This window comes from Peromyscus eremicus, chromosome 7, assembly GCF_949786415.1.
Source record: "Peromyscus eremicus chromosome 7, PerEre_H2_v1, whole genome shotgun sequence".
Taxonomy (NCBI): Eukaryota; Metazoa; Chordata; class Mammalia; order Rodentia; family Cricetidae; genus Peromyscus; species Peromyscus eremicus.
Window position 1 is genome coordinate 102294256 of NC_081422.1, and position 21907 is coordinate 102316162.

The 21907-nt window shown below is 51.2% G+C and overlaps 2 protein-coding genes across 2 annotated transcripts; one reads left to right on the top strand and one right to left on the bottom strand.

Annotated features, from left to right (window-relative positions):
- The first annotated feature begins 2885 nt into the window (after positions 1-2885).
- Uba7 (ubiquitin like modifier activating enzyme 7) lies at positions 2886-11798 on the top strand. Its single transcript, XM_059268614.1, has 24 exons — positions 2886-3042; positions 3127-3295; positions 3380-3514; positions 3609-3715; positions 4025-4115; positions 4219-4354; positions 4477-4574; positions 4689-4835; positions 5293-5463; positions 5656-5763; positions 5909-5989; positions 6069-6224; positions 6300-6465; positions 6544-6749; positions 6838-6902; positions 6984-7158; positions 7232-7306; positions 7517-7688; positions 8095-8177; positions 8933-9025; positions 9119-9310; positions 10822-10914; positions 10988-11088; positions 11530-11798. Exons 1-24 carry the CDS (start codon positions 3014-3016, stop codon positions 11657-11659), a joined length of 2979 nt encoding a protein of 992 aa, XP_059124597.1. The 5' UTR covers positions 2886-3013; the 3' UTR covers positions 11660-11798.
- Positions 11799-11914: 116 nt separating this feature from the next.
- On the bottom strand, positions 11915-13570 carry Inka1 (inka box actin regulator 1). The gene is made up of 2 exons (XM_059268613.1): positions 13365-13570; positions 11915-12757 (listed from the first exon to the last, which is right to left on the bottom strand). Exons 1-2 carry the CDS (start codon positions 13413-13415, stop codon positions 11957-11959), a joined length of 852 nt encoding a protein of 283 aa, XP_059124596.1. The 5' UTR covers positions 13416-13570; the 3' UTR covers positions 11915-11956.
- Between the last annotated feature and the right edge of the window lie 8337 nt (positions 13571-21907).

The following is a 21907-nucleotide window of genomic DNA, read 5'->3' on the forward strand; positions in this document are numbered from 1 at the left end:
TTAGGTTAATCATCCTCTCGATGTTGTCTGTGCAGTGGGACACTGGCACCAACCACCCAGTGGTGGGAATAGGTTACAGGTTAAGAACTCAAGATACGTAAATGGAAAAGGGAGGTAGACAGCAAGCTACTCAGTGATTCCACTCCCAGGAAGTGTCTAGAATAGGTAAACTGACAGAGACAACTCTAACAGTGGCTAGGAATGGGAGCTGGAGTTACTGCTTCTCTGACAGTTTCTGTCTGGGATGATAAAAAGGGTTTTAGAAAGCCGGGTAGTGGTGGCCGCTTGGTGGCGCACACCTTTAATCCCAGCACTTGGGAGGCAGAGGCAGGTGGATCTCTGAGTTCCAGGACAGCCAGGACTACACAGAGAAACCCTGTCTCGAAAAACAAAAACCAACAAAAGAAAGTCTGGTTGGGTCAGGGATAGAGCATGGTACAGAACACTTGCCTAGCAGGTGGCAAGCCCTGGGCTCAAGCTCCAGCCACAAGCCGTGGGTAACGGTGCACACTTGTACTCGAATTACTTTAGAGATGGAAGTTATTGTCTATTACATAATGAGTTCCAGGCCAACCTGGATCATAGGAGATTTTATCCCCAAAACAAAAACAAACAACAACAACAAAAATTAAAAAAATAAGGCCAAGTGTGTAGCTCAGTAGAATGATTTACCTTGCCCAACATTATCAGATTATGTAATCTGAGTGTGGTAGTGTGTGCATGCCTGTCATTCCAACCCTTAGGAGAGGTAAAGGCAGAAGGATCACAAATACAAGGTCATCCTTGACTATAACAAATTTGAAGTCAGCCTGGACTATATGAAGCCCTGTCTCCCCAAAAACAAAAATAGAGCCTGGAGAGATGGCTCAGTGCTTAAGAGCACCTGTTGCTCTTCCAGAGGACCCAGGTTCAATTCCCAGAACCCACATGGCAGCTCACAGCTGTCTGCATCTCCAGTTCCAGGGAATCCTACACCCTTTTATGGCTTCCACGGGTACCAGGTATACATGTGGTACACATACATGCAGGCAAAACACTCATACACATAAAAAATAAAACGACAATAGGGCCAGTGAGATGGCCCAGTGAGTCACCTGTTGCCAAGCCTGATGACCTGAGTTCAATCCCAAGTACCCAAGTGGCAGAAGGAGCAAATTGACATCACAAGTTCTCCTCTGACCTCCACGTGCTTTCTGTAATCATTAAAGAAAAAAAAAATCAAGGCTGGGAGTGGTGGCTCACACCTTTAATCCCAACACTCAGGAAACATACAGGCAGATCGCTGTGATTTCAGCCTGGTCTACATAGCAAGTTCCAGGCCAAAGCCAGAGCTACACAGTGAGACTCTGTTCTAAAAAAGCAAAAAGTCAACCCCCAGCATCACAAGAAAATAAGTAATAGCAAATCTGTTGTTGCAGTAGCTAACTACTTTCTTACTAAATTGAGGCTCACTCCACAGGAGGGAATTCATATCTGATACTATAAACCTGGTCAAAAGCCAGTGGTTGGGTAGGTCATAGGCTCCCATGGGTGAACAACAAAATATACATGATGCACCCATTTCATTGCCTTCCAATAGTTGTGTTTCTGACCATAGATCAGGGCTACTGTCAGCCCTTGTTAGAGAAGCTTTTTTATTTTATTTTTTAAGATTTATTTGTTAGCCAGGCAGTGGTGGCATACGCCTTTAATCCTAGCACTCAGGAAGCAGATGCAGGTAGATCTCTGATTTTGAGGCCAGCCTGGTCTACAGAGTGAGTTCCAGGACAGCCAGAGCTACACAGAGAAACCCTGTCTTGAAATTTTTTTTAAAAAAATTTAAAGATTTATTTATTTTATGTATATGACTGCTCTATCTGTATATATGCCTGCACGCTAGAAGAGGGCATCAGATCCTTCTAGAGATGGCTGTGAGCCACCATGTGGTTGCCGGGAATTAAACTCAGGACCTCTGGAAGAGCAGCCAATGCTCTTAATGGCTGAGCCATCTCTCCAGTCTCAGAGAAGCTTCTTTTTGTAGTGGGCAGTGATAACTGCAGAGACTCATATCTGGTCAAAGTGTGGAGAGCAATTGACTGTTGAATGCTGAGCCCTAAAAGAGACATCCATATCAGCCCCATTCAAGGCTCAGGAAGCATCATAGGAAACAGGATGCAATAATGTGAGGACTGGAGGATGGAGTCTTCACAGAACACTGACTTCCGGCCATGACGTGGCTGTTGTACTCATGAACTCATGATAGCTGTGACCTGCACAAGATCTCTACAACATCTGGGCCTGAGCATTCTATCACGGAGGGGCAAGGACTCATGAGGCCCTGCCCCTCCAGGAGGGGAAGACATTTTCCTTAGTTCTGCAGTCACTGGTAAGGTGCCCATGGCTTCTGTAAATAACCTCTCGCCCACCCTCCTGTAAGCAATCGTATGAAGCTCACCAAGTCGCAAAAACAGACACGAAAGTTGAAGAGGGAGGGGGACAAGAGAGGCTAGTGGGGTGAGTATGATCAAATACGTCATACACATGTGTGAAAGTGCCATGGTGAAGCACGTTATTATGAATAATTAATATATGCTAATAGAAAACCACGAACAGTACACAGTAACTCCCTTTGCTATTTTCACAACTTATTCTGAGTCTACAATTATTTCAAAATAAAAGTTTGAAAAAATAGAAGGATGTATGTCTTCACTTTGTAGCGGCCCTGTGCGCCCCACTCTCTGGATCTGACTCAGAGATTCACTGTCCTCCTGTAATACTGGGACTTATCCAGGCGATAAACCCCAACTGGCCTGTAGAGGGCTGGCATCTGTCCCCATTTGTCAGGAGGACTGGAGCCAACTCACAGTCTAGTTTCACTTTTGTTTTCCTGAAATTAGCGAGGAGCCAGGGAGGGAACTGTAATAAGCTGCACTTGGGTTACTGTTTGCACCCGTTCCGGGCCCCGCTGTGTGCCGCCTCCTCTTCTCCCGGACGCCAGCTGTGAGCATTACCTTCTCCGGCCCCAGGACTGAGGATGGATGGGGAGCTATACTCGAGGCAGCTGTGAGTCTCAAGGTGGGAGACGGAGTCGGGTGGCCTCCGGACCTTTGGTCTCCAGCTGCCTGCCCTCCTGCTTCTTAACCACAGGTATGTACTGGGGCTGCCTGCTATGCAGAGGATCCGGAGAGCCAATGTCTTGCTCTCAGGCCTGCAGGGCCTAGGAGCTGAGGTGGCCAAGAACCTGGTGCTTATGGGTGTAGGCAGCCTCACCCTGCATGATCCCCATCCCACCTGCTGGGCTGACCTGGCTGCTCAGGTGAGTCTTGGGGTCTCTATGCTCTCTCCCAGAGCAGGGCCAAAGGGGAATCTCTTTGATCAAGCTACACTGTTCTGTCCTTAGTTTTTCCTCTCCGAAGAGAGCTTGGGAAGGAGCAGAGCTGAGGCCTCTCACGCGCTCTTGGCTCAGCTCAATGAAGCTGTCCAGATCTCCGTCCATACAGGTGACATCACTGAGGACCTCCTGCTGGCTTTCCAGGTACTTACCCCAGCCTCAGTTTGCATGCCAGCCTGGTCCTCCCTCCTGCCCTTAACAGCAAAGACGGTGGCAAGTGATTCTGGTGTCCATGTAGGTAGTGGTGCTGACTGACTCCAAACTAGAGGAGCAGCTGAGGGTGGGGACCTTCTGTCACGAGCATGGAGTCCACTTTCTGGTGGCTGAAACCCGGGGCCTTGTCGGGTGAGGAGACTACCTGTAGACCCCATCACATCACTGCCAACAATTGCCCGCAATGCTTCCCGAGCTCTAACTTGCCCCTATCACTCTCCACCCTGCCTCAAGCCTAGCCAAGGATCCTCTTAATTCTGGACTACAATCTCAGCCTTGTTTCTCTACCTCAGTGTCCAGATCTGTCTAGTACACCCTATGCACCCAAATCTTAATTTCCACATCTTTCCCCGAATTCCTTCCCCTCTGGGCCTGTCCGAGAGTCCCCCCCATTATTCACAACTGAAGGGCTTCCTCAGTAACTTCTGCCAACCGTACTAGGCAGTTGTTCTGTGACTTTGGTGAGGACTTCACTGTTGAGGACCCTACAGAGGTAGAACCCACGACAGCTGCCATCCAGGACATCTCCCAGGTGGGTGCTGAGATGTAGAGATTTACCTGATATCCGGAGAAGGGTGCCAGGGCCCGTGGAAGGCAGGTATAGGCACTCTGAAATCAGACCATCTCCCACCCAGGGATTGCCTGGCATTGTCACTCTGCGAGGAGACACCAACAGACATCCCTTCAGTGACGGGGACTTGGTGACTTTCTCGGGCATTGAAGGCATGGTTGAACTCAACAGTTGCTCTCCCCAGCCTGTCCGTGTGCGGAGTAAGCCAACCCTACTAAAGCCAACCCTACTAAAGCCAACCCTACTCCAACCCCTGGCTCAATGCCATGCGGAAACTACTTGTAGTCAGGGGTCCTAACTTACTAGGCTGCATTTCTTCCAGAAGATGGATCCTTGAAGATTGGAGACACAACAGCTTTCTCCCATTACTTGCGTGGTGGGGTTGTCACTGAAGTCAAGATGCCCAAGACTGTGAGGCATGTGAGTGCAAGTTCATCTGAGGTGGGAGCACCTGGTTACCTCAAGGGGTACATAGCGTTCCAGACCTCGTCCTGAGCTAAGCAGCTCCGACCTCTACAACCCTGACCCCTACAGAAGTCCTTGGACATAGCTCTGCTGCAGCCCCGTGTGGTGGCCCAGAATTCTCAGGAAGTACAACGTGCACACTGCCTGCATCAGGCCTTCCATGCACTGCACAAGTTCCAGCAACTTCATGGCCGGCTTCCCAAGCCCTGGGATCCTGTGAGTGGTCCCACACTGCACAATGCACAGCCTCTGCCTTCCTGGATCTCACTTTTCAGACCTCACCTCAATGACCATTTACAGATCCAAGTCTGAACCCTAGAGGCAGATTCTGTACTCAAGAACAGGACATGAATACCACTCTTACACTAGACTTTGTGTTCATAGATGTACTTGGCCTACAACCTGGAGACCCTGCTTACTCCATCCTTAAGCCATCAGAGGCAGGTTGGAAGTTGTGCTCAGATTGGTGATGCCTTCAGCATCTCTGGCTGGTGCTGGACACCCTTTGGTAGTGCTTCCCAGCCTAGCAAATACCAGGCTTTCCCACTTAGGATTCTGCTGCTTCCGTGGAATAGGGTAGATGGGTGCCTGCCTGAAGGCTTTGAGTGGGAGGTTAGAATTCAGACTAGGACTACTAGGCCCACATATGCCATGCCTGAGTGCCATCCCACAGGTTGATGCAGAGACCGTGGTGGGCCTGGCCCAAGGCCTGGAGCCACTAAAAGGGACAAAAGAAGAATCGCTGGATGAGGCTCTACTTCGGAGAATTGCCCTGAGTAGTGCTGGTACCTTAAGCCCCATGGCAGCCATTCTAGGGGGAGTGGCGGCCCAGGAAGTCCTGAAGGTAGAGTAGACACAGGTGGGCAAAGGGAGGGGCTGGGAAAGTGGGCGGGTCAGTGTATGTGCCAGAGTATACCCATACCAAGCAGCAGCCCTGGAGCATTTTATCAACCCAGGTGCAGCCCTCAGATGGGACCTAAGGGGATTAGGAATTAGGAGTTGGCAGAAGCCCCCAGAGTGAAGTGTCCACCCCCAGGCAATCTCCAGGAAGTTCATGCCCCTGGACCAGTGGCTGTACTTTGATGCCCTTGAATGTCTTCCAGAAGATGAGGAGCTCCTTCCCAATCCTGAGGACTGTCATCCGGTGAGAACTGGTAGTGAAAACCTTGTTCAAAATCAGGCTTAGAGGAGAAACCTGAGAAACACTCCTGAGGCCCTGATTAAAGAACTCAGGGAATGACACACAGCACAGGCATCAGCCATCACTGGCCATCGTCTGTGTTCCCTAGAGAAACTGCAGATACGATGGGCAAATTGCTGTGTTTGGGACCGGTTTTCAGGAGAAACTGAGCTACCAACACTATCTCTTGGTGAGCTGACGGATGATGGTGGGGATGTCTTAGGGAAATTCAGGCCAAGTGCCCTGGATAAGACTGTTCCTGCCGGCAGGTGGGAGCTGGTGCCATCGGCTGTGAGATGCTCAAAGGTTTTGCCCTAGTGGGCCTGGGAGTCGGGGCTAATGGAGGCGTGACTGTTGCTGACATGGACCACATAGAACGCTCCAACCTCAGCAGGCAGTTCCTCTTTAGGCCTCAGGACATTGGGGTGAGTGCCAGTCCCTCTTACATCCTTGAGTCTCGGGTTGCTTTCTCATAATGTACCCATTTCCTCTCTTCCCAGAGGCCCAAGGCAGAGGTGGCTGTAACAGCAGCCCAGCGTCTAAACCCAGACCTAAACATGACCTTGTGTACCTACCCACTGGATCCCACCACAGAGCGCTTCTATGGTGACAACTTCTTCTCCAGGGTGGACGGTGTTGTTGCTGCTTTGGACAGCTTCGAAGCCAGTGAGTGCCTAACTTAGAGCTGAGCCCCTTGCCCAAGGCTCTGTCAGTCTCACTCCAGACCCTATGCCCTTTGGCCAGGGCACTATGTTGCTGCCCGATGCACGCACTATCTGAAACCACTGCTGGAGGCGGGCACACGAGGAACCCGGGGGAGTGCTTCAGTGTTTGTGCCGAATGTGACCGAAGCCTACAAAGGTCCTGCCTCAGCTGCAGCTTCGGAGGGTGCTCCCTATCCTCTGTGCACTTTGCGGTACTTCCCCAGCACAGTCGAGCACGTCCTGCAGGCAAGTATCTCCCACCCTTCCCATCTCGGTCCTCAAACGGCAGATGTGTTCTTCATCTAATACCTTAACATCCTCCCCTCCCCCACAGTGGGCCCGGGATGAATTTGAGGGACTCTTCAGACAATCTGCAGAGACCATCAACTGCTACCAACAGTAAGGCCAACAACAGAGGTAGATGGGAGTCCCTGACTCCAGGCACAGAGTTCAGCCTCAAACGTCCTCCTTTCTCTGCAGGACGGGCACTTCCGTGTTGGACATGGATCGGACAACCTTACTGCAGCAAGTGATGGGTGTCCTAAAAATGCGCCCACGGACCTGGCAAGACTGCGTGGTGTGGGCTCTAGGCCACTGGCAACTATGCTTCCATGACGGCATTGTAGAGCTGCTGAGACACCTCCCACGTGATAAAGTAGGTGGTCAGTGGCTGGGGGGCTGATGGCTCCAGGAGACCAGACTGAGCCCAGCAGCCTCTGTTTCCTCAGGTGCTTCAGGATGGAACTCTGTTCTGGTCGGGATCCAAAAGGTGTCCACAGCCCTTGCAATTTGACCCCAACCAAGTGAGTGCAGTCCTTGGACATGAGTCAGTCCCCTTAGAGAAGAGGTAGCCACCTTTGCACTCTGCTAATATGCTAAAAGAGAGCGACACGCTTGTGCAAATGTGGGTGTCTGTACTTGAGACAGTCAGGCATTCAAACATGTCCACAAAAGGGCAGTGAACCCCATCCCACGTACCCACGAATCTGCTCCTGCTCTCTGCCTGGCTTCAGGACATGCATTTCCTCTACGTGCTGGCCGCTGCCAACCTGTATTCACAAATGCATGGGCTGCCTGGCTCACGAGACCAGACTGCACTCAGGGAACTGCTAAGGCTGCTGCCAGAGCCTGATTCCACGCACCCCAACCTCATCTCTGCTGATACTTTAACTCCTGCTGAGCTTGGTGAGATTCTGATCTAAACAGTCCTTTGAGGCTTGCCATGCCTGCCCCCCCCATCTCGTCAGCCCCCCCTCTAGGCCTCTTTGCTGCTTAGTTTATCTCCATCCGATGGCCCCTCAGTAGGTCCTCTCTCTGCTGCCTAAAAGGTCTCTTGAGAGACTTTTGGAATTGAAAAGAAAAAAATGTTCTGCAGAGTGCCTAGCTATGGTCCCCAGGTGAGGACAGTCATGAGGTAATCACAGGGGGAAAGAGTGGGGCTGCAAGGAAGTCAATTGCCGCATCAGTGAGGGAGTCCTTGATTTGATCAAGGGGCAGCGAATGCCAGGTTAGGCAGAGACCACGGATGGACACAGGCTCTAGAGTCCAGGAAAGGAGCTAAGGACTGATCCTATCCCCTACTCCCTGACAGGCCCAGAGCAGTTGAAGGAACTGCAGGAATCCCTGGAAGACTGGAGCAAGGGCCCTCCGCTGAAACCTGTGCTGTTTGGGAAGGTAGGAGCCCACGTGGGAGTGAAGAACTGGGCTGGGGAAGGTAAGGAGATGGGGTAGTCGAGAACCCCAGTTTCCTTCCTTCAAGGCCATGGAAGCAGCCCCTGCCCCTTGCACCTCATCTGCACTGTGTGATAAAGGAGAAAATGGTAGATACCCACTCACAAAACCGTACAAAGACCAGTCAGTTGTAGATGTAACCAACCGTCTTATTAAATAAGAAACACAGAACCAATGCAAAGAAGAAAGCCATGAGGTCAGAGCCAAGAGCTAAAACCTTACCCTTCCTCCTGCGGTGGTCCTACCTCTCCGAACCAGAGCTACTTCCTGTGTTAAAGTCTTTATATAGAGTTCCTGTTCTGCCTTCTCATTGGTTGTAAACCCAACCACATGACCGCCTCATCACGGCCTATCTGTATAGACCTCCAGGTTTTCTATGGTTGGTATTGAGATTAAAGGCATGTGTATCCAATACTGGCTGTATCCCTGAACACACAGAGACTTACCCAGCTCTGCCTACCAAGTGCTGGGATTACAAGCGTACGCCACCACTGCCCTGCTTTCCTATGGCTTGCTAATAGCTCTGACCCCCGGGCAACTTTATTTATTAACATACAAATAACGTTTTAGTACAAATAAAATATCACCATAGTCAGTGACATCCAGTTGGCTTTGGGGAGGGACAGCACTGCAGAGCCAACACCGCCGTGACAGGGACACCACCTCAGTGCCAACACTGCTGTGACTTGGGCCTTCAGGAGGATGACGACAACTTCCACGTGGACTTTGTGGTAGCAGCGACTAACTTGAGAGCTCAGAACTACGGGATCCTGCCAGTCAACCGTGCTCAGGTAGCTCCGCCCCTTTGGGGCTCAGGCCTGGAAGGGAGAGCCAAATCTTAGTCCTCAACCTTGAGCCCAGACCAAGTGCCCTGTTCTTGACAGATCAAGCAAATCGTGGGCCAGATTATCCCAGCTGTTGCCACCAGTACAGCAGTTGTGGCGGGCTTATTAGGCCTGGAGCTGTATAAGGTGGTGAGTGGGCCGCGGCCCCTTGGTACCTTTCGTCAAAGCTATCTGCACCTGGCTGAAAACTACTTCATACGATCGGTGCCTTCCGCCCCAGCCCTCCAGTCGGTGAGCCCCTGATACCCTACCCTGTGCCCATTAGACCTGAGTTCTCCCTATACCCATCCAAGCAAAGAGTCCTCTCTCTAACTGTGGGCTCTCTCCAGGCCCCAGACTACGGGGAATCCTCTAGACGCCCCCCGGCTCCTTCCTGCTATGAAGCCAGGCTGGGAGCTGTCAGACACAGGAAACAGCCATCAGCCATTCCCCCCAACCCCCCTGCAGTCCAGGGTCTGGGGGAGCTGCAGCTTTAACTCATTAGTGGAGCCAGACATCCCCCACAGCCCCCTCCTTCTCAATAATATCCTGGTGGGAGGGAGTAGGGAGGGGCAACCGTAGACTCAGCCCCAGGAAGTCTAGCCTCCCTCTGTAGAGCCTTGTTCTGTCCACCTCAAGCCCAGTTAAAGGGCACCGGGCCTGCTACCGTGAGTGTGGGTCTCAGCCCTCTAGGAGAGTATGTTTATGCCACAGATAGGAGTTCATCAAGGTCTGGGCAGCCCTGGTGTGTGAACATGGAGGGATCAAGTTCACACATCTGTATGCCAGATGGGAGAGCAAGGATCTGCCTCAATGTGAACATTCATGGCTGTGCATGTGGAAACATACGTGGGTGTTGTTGGGTTTGTTTGTGTAGGTGTTCCTATGAAGGCAGGATGGTACTGCCTCCAATTGTGTGCCCAGGCTCTGCCACAGTTGGCATTTCCTTGAGGAACAGGAAAGGGGGTAGAAGGAATGCCTCACCAGGGGAGAGGACAGAGGTCACTAGTTAGCCTAGGGTCCCTCTGGGCAAGCACACAGAGTGCTTTTGTGAGGTGTCCCACTGTTAACCAGCACAGAGACTGCCTTTGTCCATGGAATGGGAGTGGGTACGAGTCCCCATCTTGCCTCTAGCCTAGTCTCAGCTCGACCCCAGTATGTTTTCTGAGGGTTGGCAGGACCCCTTTGTCCTGGACTCTGGATGTCTGCTACGTCTGTCCTCAGCTGTAGATACCAGAACTCTTCAACTGGGAAAAAGATGGGATAAGAATAAAAGCTTCTGTAGACTGTCTCTGTGAGGATCTCTGGGTCAGTAGGGTTCCATTGTGGCCCTGTCCTTGGTTTTCACATGCCCATGAGCAGTCCAAAGCCCTGTATGTAAAGACTGGAGAGTAGAATGAGCTGTACCCTCCCGCTCCCAGCCTCCCCTTTGAGGAACAAGCAGTTTTATCGGAGACTGCAGCAGCCCAGCTCCAGCTTCCTCAGGAAGCAGCCCCCCTTCCACCGCCTCCAACTGGCCTGTGTGATGGATGTCTGTTTCCCTGTACAGGGCCCCATAGCTCCATTTCCTGTGCTGGCCCCAGCCTGGGTGGGGAGGGGGCTGAGACTCTGGGCCCAGATCCCACCTTCCACCCCCCACCTCTTGGCTCCGGCTTCCTGCCTCTGGAGCAGGCTCCTCCTCTAGGAAAAGCTGCTAGTAACTGGGCCAGGGGTTGCAGATTTGTGTGAGAAATCTCTAATTCCTCCTCACCTCCACCCTGTAGTTCCATCACCTGAAATGGACCTGTTGGGACCGCCTGAAGGTGCCCGCTGGACATCCTGAGAGGACCCTGGCATCACTGCTGGCCCATCTCCAGGTGTGCCCCGCCTCTTCTCTGCCCCAGGCCCAGCCCAGCCTGGCCCAATGAGTGTCTGATGTATGTATTTTAGAAAGAGCACGGACTGAAGGTGAAGATGCTGCTGCATGGCCAGGCTATTCTCTACTCTGCACAGTGGCCATCTGAAAAGCAGACTCAGCGCCTGGGCCTCAGGTGAGCCAGTGCTTGACCACAGGCAGGCCTGACCATGTCCCTGGATGTTGAGGATGGGTGACAGCTGCTTTTTCTCCACCCCATCCTAGGCCCCTCACACCTTCTTGAAGCATTCTTCCACCAAATGGGGCCAACAAATGGGCTTGGGGGGGTGGGGCTAAGAGCCTGAGAAAGGGGACTTCAGTAGCTGTCTGCTTGGCCAGCCCCCCTGGCTCCCCATACACTGCCCAGCCCCCCTTTCACATCCTACTCCCAAGGGACCCACAGCTTCCTGCCCCACCAGCTGCTCCTAAAATAGTTTCAGATGTTTCCTGCCTTGAGCCACTCCTGCTCCTGGTTGGGGCTCCTGAGGCGCACCAGCACCCTCTAGTCCACACCAGGTTGCCCTCTGTCTGCCTCAGCTCACCTACCAAGTCTCCCCTAAACCCTCTCCCATACCAGGGTAACAGAACTGGTTCAGCAAGTGACCAGCTGGGAGCCTGAGCCCGGGCTGCGGGTTCTGGTGTTGGAGCTGAGCTGTGAGGGTGAGGAGGACGAAACTGCCTTCCCACCTCTGCATTATGAGCTGTGACAAGGTCTGACCACACCACCACTGGGCCATAAAAAACTCGATGTAAAATCCCTGCATCTCGAGCTCACAGCACACAGTTCAACAATAAAAGCTTGTTGAGGGAAGTAGAGAAGATGGATTCTAGAACATGGATGGCATGTGAGATGGGCAAGACAGGGGCCCTGGAAAGGAGGGAAGATTCTAGATTGGCCTGTCTTGGTTGTGCTCCACAGGGTTGGGGATGCTTCCTGAAGCCTCAGGAGTATGGAACCAACATTCTAGAAAAAGGCCTTTATTGTCCCTGGCTGGAGGGCAGGGTCAGAGGTAGCTGACATCATTATAGATGATAGGCTGGCGGCTGCGACAGTTCGTGAGGGCTGCATATCGTGAGATGTCCGCGGGCAGGTCAGGCTCCGGACGCGGTGGGCATGACAGTCGCTTTCCTGCCATAGCTGCCCGGCGAGCCCTGGCCAGCCGACGCCGAAGCTGCTCAGAGAGGCCAAGCAGGAACTGAGGGGGTCGAGCACGGGCTCGGGGTACACCTCCATCACTCCCCTCACTGGCTGCCTCAGGCAGCTCCATCCAGTTGTGAACCAAATCAGCAAAACAGTTATCCCCTAGCACCAGGGGCTGCCTACTACGGCCCCTGTTCAGCAGGGCTGCCGTCCAGTCCTCTGCTTCCAATCCCTGCCAGTGTTCCAGGCAAGCATCTGGAGTGGACTTGGGCCTCGGACGCTGGGCAGGCGTTATGCCAGTTACAGCTGCCCTGCTGCGCAGGGGGAGGTCACTGACTGAGACACGCTGGCTCTGAGGGGGCCGTCCTGAGGGTGCTTGACGCCGGGGTACACACAGCTCTTCCTCGCGCCACGTGCTGCCTGACACCTCTGAAAAGCCAGAGTCCCAGTCTAGGGCATGCTCCCTAGGACATCCCAAGGGCACACCCCTGTCTTCAGCTACCAAGGCTTCCTCTTCCTCCTCCTCTTCCACACAGCAGACGGAGTCCTCTTCCAGAGCATCTGAGGCCCTGAACTGGCGGTTGGGCTGTACACTTGGATCAGTCTTGGGTTTTGGTTGCAATGGGCCGGGCACTGGAGGTGAGCCTGTGTCCCGACCACACAGCTGAAGGGAAAGAGAGCAGAAGTCAGAGAGGGATTTCTTGCCACCCCTTAGCGTCTGACCAAGCCAGCCCTGAACGGAGGGTTCACAAGGACTTGGAAAAGCCTCTGGGCAGCAAGGCGGAACTGTAAGCACAGGGCCCACATGGGGGCACTGGCACTCGAGGCTCATGTGGCTCCCATCCGCCCGAGCTGGTGGCAGTCCTGCAGGCTGCAGCACGCAGGGCCGGGCAAGTCAGCACGCGCCACCAGGGCAGGCAGGCAGGCAGGGTAGAGGAAGGAGGTACAGGCCAGCCCATGGTAGGGGATGTCCACAGCAGCACAGCACTTCTTTAGGCCCTTGGCGCTCCCTGCCAGTCCCCCAGAGAAACTTCTCTGCCGACTATCGCCGGCAGGGCCAGCTGGGCGCCTGTTACCTGATGCCCAGAACAGCTCCCAACCGTCAGAAACCCGAAGCGGGCCATCTGGGCCATCTGCACCGCGCTGCCCTGCCCCCATCCTGACTCGGATGGGCACCCGGAGCCCACTCCGTACCCGCTTGTTGTTCCAGCCAGGCGGCAGCCACGCACCCCACACACATCCTCACAACCACACCCACTCCAAAGCCTCACCAGTTCCCAGCGGAGCTGGCTCAGGAAGCTGTCAAGCCGAGCGCTGTGCATGTTAGCGCGGGTGCTGTAGCCCTCTCCAGGTCGTCCGGCTCGATCACCCGCGGAAGCAGCGCAGAGTGGGCCAGGTCGGCCCGCCAGCGGCGTCCTCACCCTCGCCTTACTTCCAGGCTCCTCGCTCTCGGTAGCTCCCGCCGCTGCCGCCCCAACATCTGGCAGCCGCGCCCCGCCCCGCCTCCCGCGCCCCAGCCAATGGAGGCGGGGCAGGCTGAAGATGTCCTACCCTTTTGAGCCCCGCCCTCCAGCCCCGCACTGCTGAGCAGCCCGGCTGTAGCACCTCGGGAGACACTAGGGCAGCTCAGGACCCCCTGGTGTCTCCAAAGGTTTAGCTGACCCTGGACAGACACGGCCTCCTCCCGCCCCCGCGCGTTCGTCCAGTGGTCTCAGCTTTTCAATTTGTTCCCTGGTGAAATAGCGGTCTCCAGTACTGGGGCCCCGAAGCGACGCCCACGTGTGGGCACTGCGCCGGATCGTCTGATCTGACGAGATGTGGCCCACTCGGGGTCTGTCAAGGCTGGCCTTGACAGTCCTTGATAAGGATAGGACTGAGATTCCGTGCGGTGACTACTCTGCGGAGAGCCTGAAGGCAGGCAGTAAGGGAAGGGCCACGGCTAAATCCCCTCCGGCATCCCTCTAGTCGGGTCTGAGCCGAGGTAGGCTGGACCGCCCTCTAGTGGGGACTGCGGGGCTATGGTCTACAGCTCCGCTTCCCAGCACCATCAGCCAATAGGTTTCGTGCGGAAATGGAAAAGAAAAACTGCTCCTGGGCCAGAATATTCAGAGCCTTTCCCCCAAGACTATTCCATAATCAAAGGTGGAGTCTGACGAGACAGACTGGACCTATCAGCAGACGGGAAAATATAGGAGCATGAGGGCCATAAGTTCAGTTGAGAGATGGGAGTCTTTAAAAGATGTGGCTGAGCCGGGCGGTGGTGGCGCAGGCCTTTAATCTCAGCACTCGAGAGGCATAGGCAGGCGGATCTGTGAGTTCCACGTCGGCCAGCATTGTTACCCAGAGAAACCCTGTCTCGAAAAACAACAACAACAGATGTGGCTGACATCGTTATGCAACTGGATTCAATTCATCTAAGTCCACTGAGGAGGGGCATTTTAGAGGAAAGAATCTGCCAATGTAAAGGACATCAAGGAGCAGGAGCTAGGTAGACCGAACTAAGGAAGACACAGACGTGTGTGACGGGTGGGGAAGGAGTCATCAAAACCAAGCTTTCAGCAGCCTTATGGGAAACTCTGGGTTTTATTTTTGGTGCCATGAGGGAGCATGGAACTTTTTTCAGGGAATGACCCGTGCTGGTTCCTGTGAGATACAGTTGTTTCGGGAGAATGACTCTGTAATCAGAGCCGAGGTTCTACCCTTTATCCCAGGCAACGGTATGTGTATGGAAGCCTAGTTCTGGGCCCAGAGAGAAGTTCTGGGCCCAAAACAGAAGCATCATTTTGGAGCAGTGGTTCTTAACCTTGCTAATGCTGTGACCCTTTAATACATACAGTTCCTCATGTTGTGGTGACCCCCAACCATAAAATTATTTTGTTCCTACTTCATAACTGTAATTTTTGTTTCGTTTTGTTTTTCAACACAAGGTTTCCCTGTATAGCCCTGGCTGTCCTAGAACTCACTATGAAGACCAGGTTGGCCCCGAACTCAGGGATCTGCCTGCCTCTGCTTCTCCAGTCCTGGGATTTAAAGGCGTGTGTCACCACACCTGGCCATAACTGTAATTTTGCTACTGTTATGAATTGTAATGTAAATATCTGACATGGGTCCCCTAACAGGGTCATGCCCCACATGTTGAGAACTGCTGTTATAAAGTATGTTTTGGAGCTGAAATCTAGCCTGATTGATATGTAGATGCAGTCAGGGAAAGCAAAACATGAGGCATGGATTCCAAGTTCCAGCCTGAACAGCAGGCTGGATGAAACTGCCATTAAAAATATCCAGTAGAATCTTCTTGTTCCTTTCCTCATCAAATCTTGTTTTGCTGGTCTTGACGGTCACAAAGACAGAAGAGTACACTGAAGCTGACAGACGTCACAGCCATGTAGTCTGCTATAGGCACATGGGCCAGGCTCCAGCAGGCCTGAATTCTCTATGTAAAAATGGGATAATTGGAGAATTAAAAAGATGAATGTGAAGCTATGGTCGGTTATAGCAGTTGCTGCTAAATACTTGGGGAAGTCTTTCTTATTTTTGAATTTTGTTTTGGTTTTTAAAGGGCTATGTAACAAATGAAGGGGCCCTCATCTATGAAAGGGCCCTCATCTATGAAAGGGCCCTCATCTGTGAAGGGGCCCTCATCTGTGAAGGGGCCCTCATCTGTGAAGGGGCCCTCATCTGTGAAGGGGCCCTCATCTATGGAGGACCCTCATCTGTGAAGGGGCCCTCATCTGTGAAGGGGCCCTCATCTGTGAAGGGGCCCTCATCTGTGAAGGGGCCCTCATCTGTGAAGGGGCCCTCATCTGTGATCTGGCCTACAGTTGGAAAAACATCCCTGGAAGGGACAGGCAGGTAAAAGGACAGCTCTGAAAGCAGAAACTTTCGGTTGTATGATTTACACACATGTAACTAGAGCAATAAAGTTTTTTTTTTCAATCTAGTAAAAATGGAAAGAGAGGCCGGAGAGATGGCTCAGCAGCTAAGAGCACTGGCTGTGCTTGTAGAGGACCCCATTTGATTCTCAGTACCCACATGGCAGCTCACAGCTGTCTATAACTCTAGTTCCAGAGCATCTGATGCCTTCTTCTGGATTCTGCAGGCACTACACAAACATGCTTCACAGAAACACATGCAGGCAAAACACCCAGATAGATAGATAGATAGATAGATACATTTTTTTTAAATGAAAAGAAAAAGAGACTTGTGGAATATTACTTTAACTAAGCAAAGATTATTACATTTGTTAGTGTTATGGAATATTACTTTAACTGTGTAAAAGTGTGTTACATTTGTTTCACCTTGCCTGCCTAAGACACCTGATTGGTCTAATAAAAAGGTGACCAGCCAATAGCTGGGCAGGAGAGGGATAGGTGGGGCTGGCTGCCAGAGAGACTAAGTAGGAAGAGAAATCTAGGCTTGAAAGAGAAGAGAATGAGGGAGAAAGAGAGGAATATGTGCTGGGCCAGAAGCCAGGAAGCATGTGGAATAGATATACAGAAAGAACGAAAGGTAAAAAGCAAAATGTAGATAAAGAAAAACATTTTTTTCCTTCATTTTTCTTTATTAAGAAATTTTCTACTCACTCCACATACCACCCACAGATCCCCCCTCCTCTCTCCCTCCACCCCCCAAGAAAAACATTAAAATAAGAGCTAAGACTGAACATTCATAATTAATAAGTCTTTATGTCATGATTTGGGAGATGATTGGTGGCCCAAAAGAAAAAGTCTGGTACAACTTGTCTTGAAAAATAAAAAATTAAATCTTTTTTTAAAAAAGTCTGAAAGACTAGGAGAAAAGCAAATGATCATTGTGAACATGTGAGCCTTGGGGAGATGCAGGATCAGCGGGTAGGTGTACGACTGTGGAGATCCAGGAGAGATTAACACTGGAGGACTGAACTGGGAGGTAAAGCCAGTGCGTGGTGTTTTAGGCCATGGCCTTGCAGGAGATGGAGGTGATGGGTGTGAAGGAGGGGAGCAGTGTTCAGGCCCTGGAATCTTTCATTGGATGGAGGTAGGAAAGATGAAGCAGAGGCTGCAGAGAAGCCTGACCATCGTAGAGAGTGAGAGAATCTGAAAGAGCACGGGTATTTTAGAGCCGAAGGGAGCAAGCGTCAAGCACTGTGGAGGAGTAAGGCAAAGGCTAGAAGTCTGGGAAACAGTTCAGTGAAGTGCTTCCCATACAAGGATGAAGACCTGAGGCTACTCAGGACCCATGTGGAAAAGCCAAGTGTGGTAGCAAGGGTTGTAACCCCAGTGTGAGAAGTCGAGACAGGCTGATCGCTGAGACTTACTGGCAGGTGAGCCAGCCTAGCTGATGGTCTCCAGGCCAGTGAGAGATTCTGTGTCCAGCAACAGAACAAATGAAGGTGAACAGCTCCTGAGCAATGATAGTGGAGGCTGACCTCTGACCCCCAATGTGTACCAATCCAAACACTCACCTCCACTTACACACAAGAGAAGAAACTGCTGGCTTAAGAGTGTGCAGTGGCATGTGCCTGCAGTCTCATCTACTTGGGTGGCAGAGGCAGGAGTAGTCTGGGCAACATAATGAAACCCTGTCTCAAAATAGGGCTGTTGAGATAACTCATTGTATAAAAAAAACTAAGACCCCAAATCCAACCCCTGGATCCCACAGTAAGAGAGAGCTGACTCCTGAAAAGTTGTTCTCTGACTTCTGTGTAAGTGCTATGGTATTTGTCCACATTCACACACCACACACATCACACACATTCACATACACACAACATACACATTACACACATTCACATTCACACACCATACACATTACACACATTCACATTCACACACCACACACATCACACATTCACATTCACACACCACACACATCACACACATTCACATTCACACACCACACACATCACACACATTCACATTCACACACCACACACATCACACATTCACATACACACACCACACACATTCACATACACACACCACACACATTCACATACACACAACACCCACATTCACACACATTCACATACACACACCACACACATCACACACACACATACTCACACATACCAATAATAATTAAAATTTACCAATAATAATTAAAATTAACAAAATAACAAGATTGGAGAGATAGCTCAGTCCTCAAGAACATTTGCTGCTCTTTTAGAGGACCTGGGTTTGATTCTCAGGAACCATATGTAACTCTGATTCCAGGGTAACTGATACTCTCTTCTAGCCCCTTGGGCCCAAGGCATGCATATGATGCACACAATGTATGCAGGCAAAACACTCACATAGAAAATAAAGTAATGAAATGTTAAAAAATTAAATTGGCAAAAGAAAACGACTGATCATTAAGGTCTCCAGGCCAGTGAGAGATTCTGTGTCCAGCAACAGAATCTTTGTGGGGAGAGGGAGGAGCCTAACTCATGTGGACAGACAAAAGAGTGATAAACAGCTAGAGAGAGCAAGTGAAGAAAAGTTGAAAAAATGGTAAAAATGTTGGTGTAGCCCTGGAATTCCTGCACAAGAGGTGGGAGAGTGAGGGGATAATAAATGAGGCCACTCCAGACTGCATAGAGAGACCTTGTCTCAAGGAGATTTTTTTTTTTTAAATAAAAAAGATAATAAACTGACAAATCTCAAAGCTACTGGCTCAGGAAGTCTTAGACTACAGAGATTTGTGCAGTTGCCTCCCAGATTAATACCTAGCACCTCTTCAGTCCCTCTCAGAAGCTGTCTTTGTACCCTCCGGTTGATATCCCCACAAGTAACCATTACTTTTCTTTCCCCCTTGAGACAAGGTTTCTTTGTGTAGCCTTGGCTGTCCTGGAACTCATTCTGTAGACCAGGCTGACCTCAAACTCACAGAGCTCTGCCTGCCTCTGCCCTCTGAATGCTGGGATTTTCAAAGGCCTATACCATCCATCATGCCTGGCCATAACCACTACTTTTATTTCATCTACAAAGAATTCTTTTGTTTGTTGAATGTAGACAACTTCTGAGAGATTTTCTTGGTGGCTGGGCTTAGATTTTATAGGCAGATCGTGTTCTAATGATGGGCGGAGGCAGCTGGAATGGAGACGCTGTGGGGTGGCTGGTCTTGGGGCTAATTTTCCTGGGCACTGTACTAGCTCTGTCTCCAAGGACAATATGACCAGTTTCACCATCTGTAGCTTGAGCCTCCTCCCCTTGTATCCCCTTAGGGTTGGGGTAATGAATGGAAGAATTCACTGGAAACAGCGGAAGAAGGGATTTGCCAGCCCCTCCTGGAGCCTGCCAGGGGTCCAAAGCGCTGTCTGCGGCGTGGGAGGAGCTACAGTCTGGGAAGCCCGCCCGCCCGCCTGCCAGCTATGTTAAGCTATGTCTAAGCAACTAACCTGGCAACAGAGTTAGCCTGACAAACAGCTCCCTCTGCCATTTCTTCAGGCTACCATGGTGCTGTTCAGGCTCCTGGCGATTCTTTTTGCTTTATTTATCTCTGGTGAGGAGCAGGTAGGGGTGGGGGCGGGGGACTCCAGTTTTCCAGTGAATTTCTGACCTTTAGGTAAGCTAATGTGGAGGCCGAGGGAACCCTGACCCTTGTTCCTTATCTTGGCTGTTTCTTCGACCATGTTCTCTCTCTCTACCTGTAAAATGTCAGATGTGGGAGGCATGGAGGACTTCGGCTGCTTGGCCTCCAGATGTGGTCAGGCCCTGAAGAAAAAAAGGCATTGCTATGTTTCTACATGTGGCTTTCTTCTAGCCTTCCACAGCTTGCCCTGGTCCATAGATATCTCTGAGAGCCAAGGCCCTGGCACCACCCTTCAGTCTTTTTCCTTCAACTGCTCCTCCTACATGCCCACCCTGGAGTTACTCAGTGTGAGACCACCCACCAGCTTCTTCAACAACCCCAGCCTGCACAGGCATAAGGGGGTCTATGTAGGAAAGGTAAGGGCATGGTACAACTAGGGATTGTGGGGACCCAAGACAGAAGTGACAGAAAGTTCAGGCCCTACATATTGTTGCTACCCTACACCAGGTGACCTTGAGTAGCTCTGCTCGGCTGGATGCTCTCGCAGTAAACCGCTATGAACTTCAGCTGCAGTACAAATGTGGCAATTTCGTGGTATCGGGACCACTCTTTGTTCACGTGCAGAGGGACCCTGGTCGTTTCCGGTGTGCTGGTCCATTTGCCAGCCCAGGTAAGGCTAGGGGTGGCAGGTTGGGAGAGGAAAGGCATGACCTCACTAGAGCCTCCCTGACTTCTCTGGACAGCTGGAGAATTCATCTACGTGCCAGAGACAGTCACACCTGGGGCCTTGCTGTACACTCTGTTGCTGCCAGGCCTAGGAGTCCAGAGAGCCCAGGTGAGCTCAGAACACAGGGCGGTGAGTGCAGCATGTGGGAGGAGGTCACAGGGAGAGAAATCTCAGTTCCTGCCAGGTCAGGCATAGCATCCAAGACCCTGAAGTAGATAGCTGAACCTCTGAATGATTCCTGTTCTTGGAGAGGGCCACTAAGAGCTGCCTACCTTCCCATCGATGAGGGCAGTTTCCCACAGGGACCAAATCTTCTGAGTTCTATGTATTCTGAGTTCTACATGACCTTTTCTTTGTTTTTAAGTCACTTTTTGTAACTCTAGAAAGAACTGTATGAGGTCCCCCCCCCCTTTTTTTTTTCTTTTGGTTTTTCGAGACAGGGTTTCTCTATGTAGTTTTGGTGCCTGTCCTGGAACTCGCTCTGTAGCCCAGGCTGGCCTTGAACTCACAGAGATCTGCCTGGCTCTGCCTCCTGAGTGCTGGGATTAAAGGTGTGCACCACCACCGCCGGCTTCCCCCCCCACCACTTTTTTTTTTATTGTGAGTGTATGCACATGGGTGTGCATGAGCACCCACATGCTAAGGCATGCATGTGGAGTTTGGAGGACAACTTCTGGGTGTTGGTTCTCTCCTTCCACCACCTGGGGTCCCAGGGTCAAACTCAGGCTGACAGCAAAGGCATGAGCCAACTAACTCTGTTGTGGGATGTTTTAACTAGGCAAAGATGTGTTACATCTGTTTATGCTGCAGAATATTACTCTAACTGTGGAAAGGCGTGTTACTTTTGTTTATACTGCATTTGTTTAATTATGTAAAGATGTGGTGCCTCTGTTTCACCTTGCCTGCCTAAGGTACCTGAAATGGTTCAGTGAAGAGCTGAACCAATAACTAGGCAGGAGAAAGGATAGGTGGGGCTGGCAGAGAGAGAAAATAAATAGGAGACATCTATGCTTGAGAGAGAAGAAGAGAAGAAGAAGAGGATGAGGGACAGTCCCGACAGAAGAAGCCAGGCAGATAAACAGTGAAAGTAAGACATACAAAAGTAAGGCAATAAGCCCTGGGGCAAAAGGTAAATAAAGAGAAAACAGGTTAATTTAAGTGAAAAGAAAGAGCCAGGAACCTGTCTAAGCTAGGCTGAGCATTCAATACTAGTAATAAGTCTCTGTGTCATGATTTGGGAGCTGATTGGTGGCCCCAAAGAAAAAGCCTGGTACATAGCTCACAGGTCTTTGTTAGTGTTGTTTGCTTGTTTGTTTTCAAGACAGCCAGGGTTACATAGATCCTGTCTAAAAGAGTTTTTTTTTTTTTTTGTTTGTTTTTTTTTTTTAAATCCTGAAGGGCATTTGTTTGTTCTAGCAGAAAGTTCTGAGGCTCAGACCCAGGGGTCACATGGAAGGCAGAAGGCCTAGGCTGGGGTAACAGCCAAGGGCAGGATCCAGAACCAACCGCCAGTTAGAAGCAGCAGCCTGCTGGGTACTGAAGGATGTTGACAGGGGTGCTTGGGGCCCTGGGGACTGTAGAGGACCACTAATA

Coding starts and splice junctions, on each gene's coding strand:
- Uba7 (XM_059268614.1), top strand. CDS start 3,014: ATGGATGGGGAGCTATACTCGAGGCAGCT. Junction 4,836..5,292: donor TTCCCAAGCCCTGGGATCCT/GTGAGTGGTCCC, acceptor GCCATCCCACAG/GTTGATGCAGAGACCGTGGT. Junction 5,464..5,655: donor CGGCCCAGGAAGTCCTGAAG/GTAGAGTAGACA, acceptor GTCCACCCCCAG/GCAATCTCCAGGAAGTTCAT.
- Inka1 (XM_059268613.1), bottom strand. CDS start 13,415: ATGCACAGCGCTCGGCTTGACAGCTTCCTGAGCCAGCTCCGCTGGGAA. Junction 12,758..13,364: donor GCCAGCTCCGCTGGGAACTG/GTGAGGCTTTGG, acceptor CTTTCCCTTCAG/CTGTGTGGTCGGGACACAGG.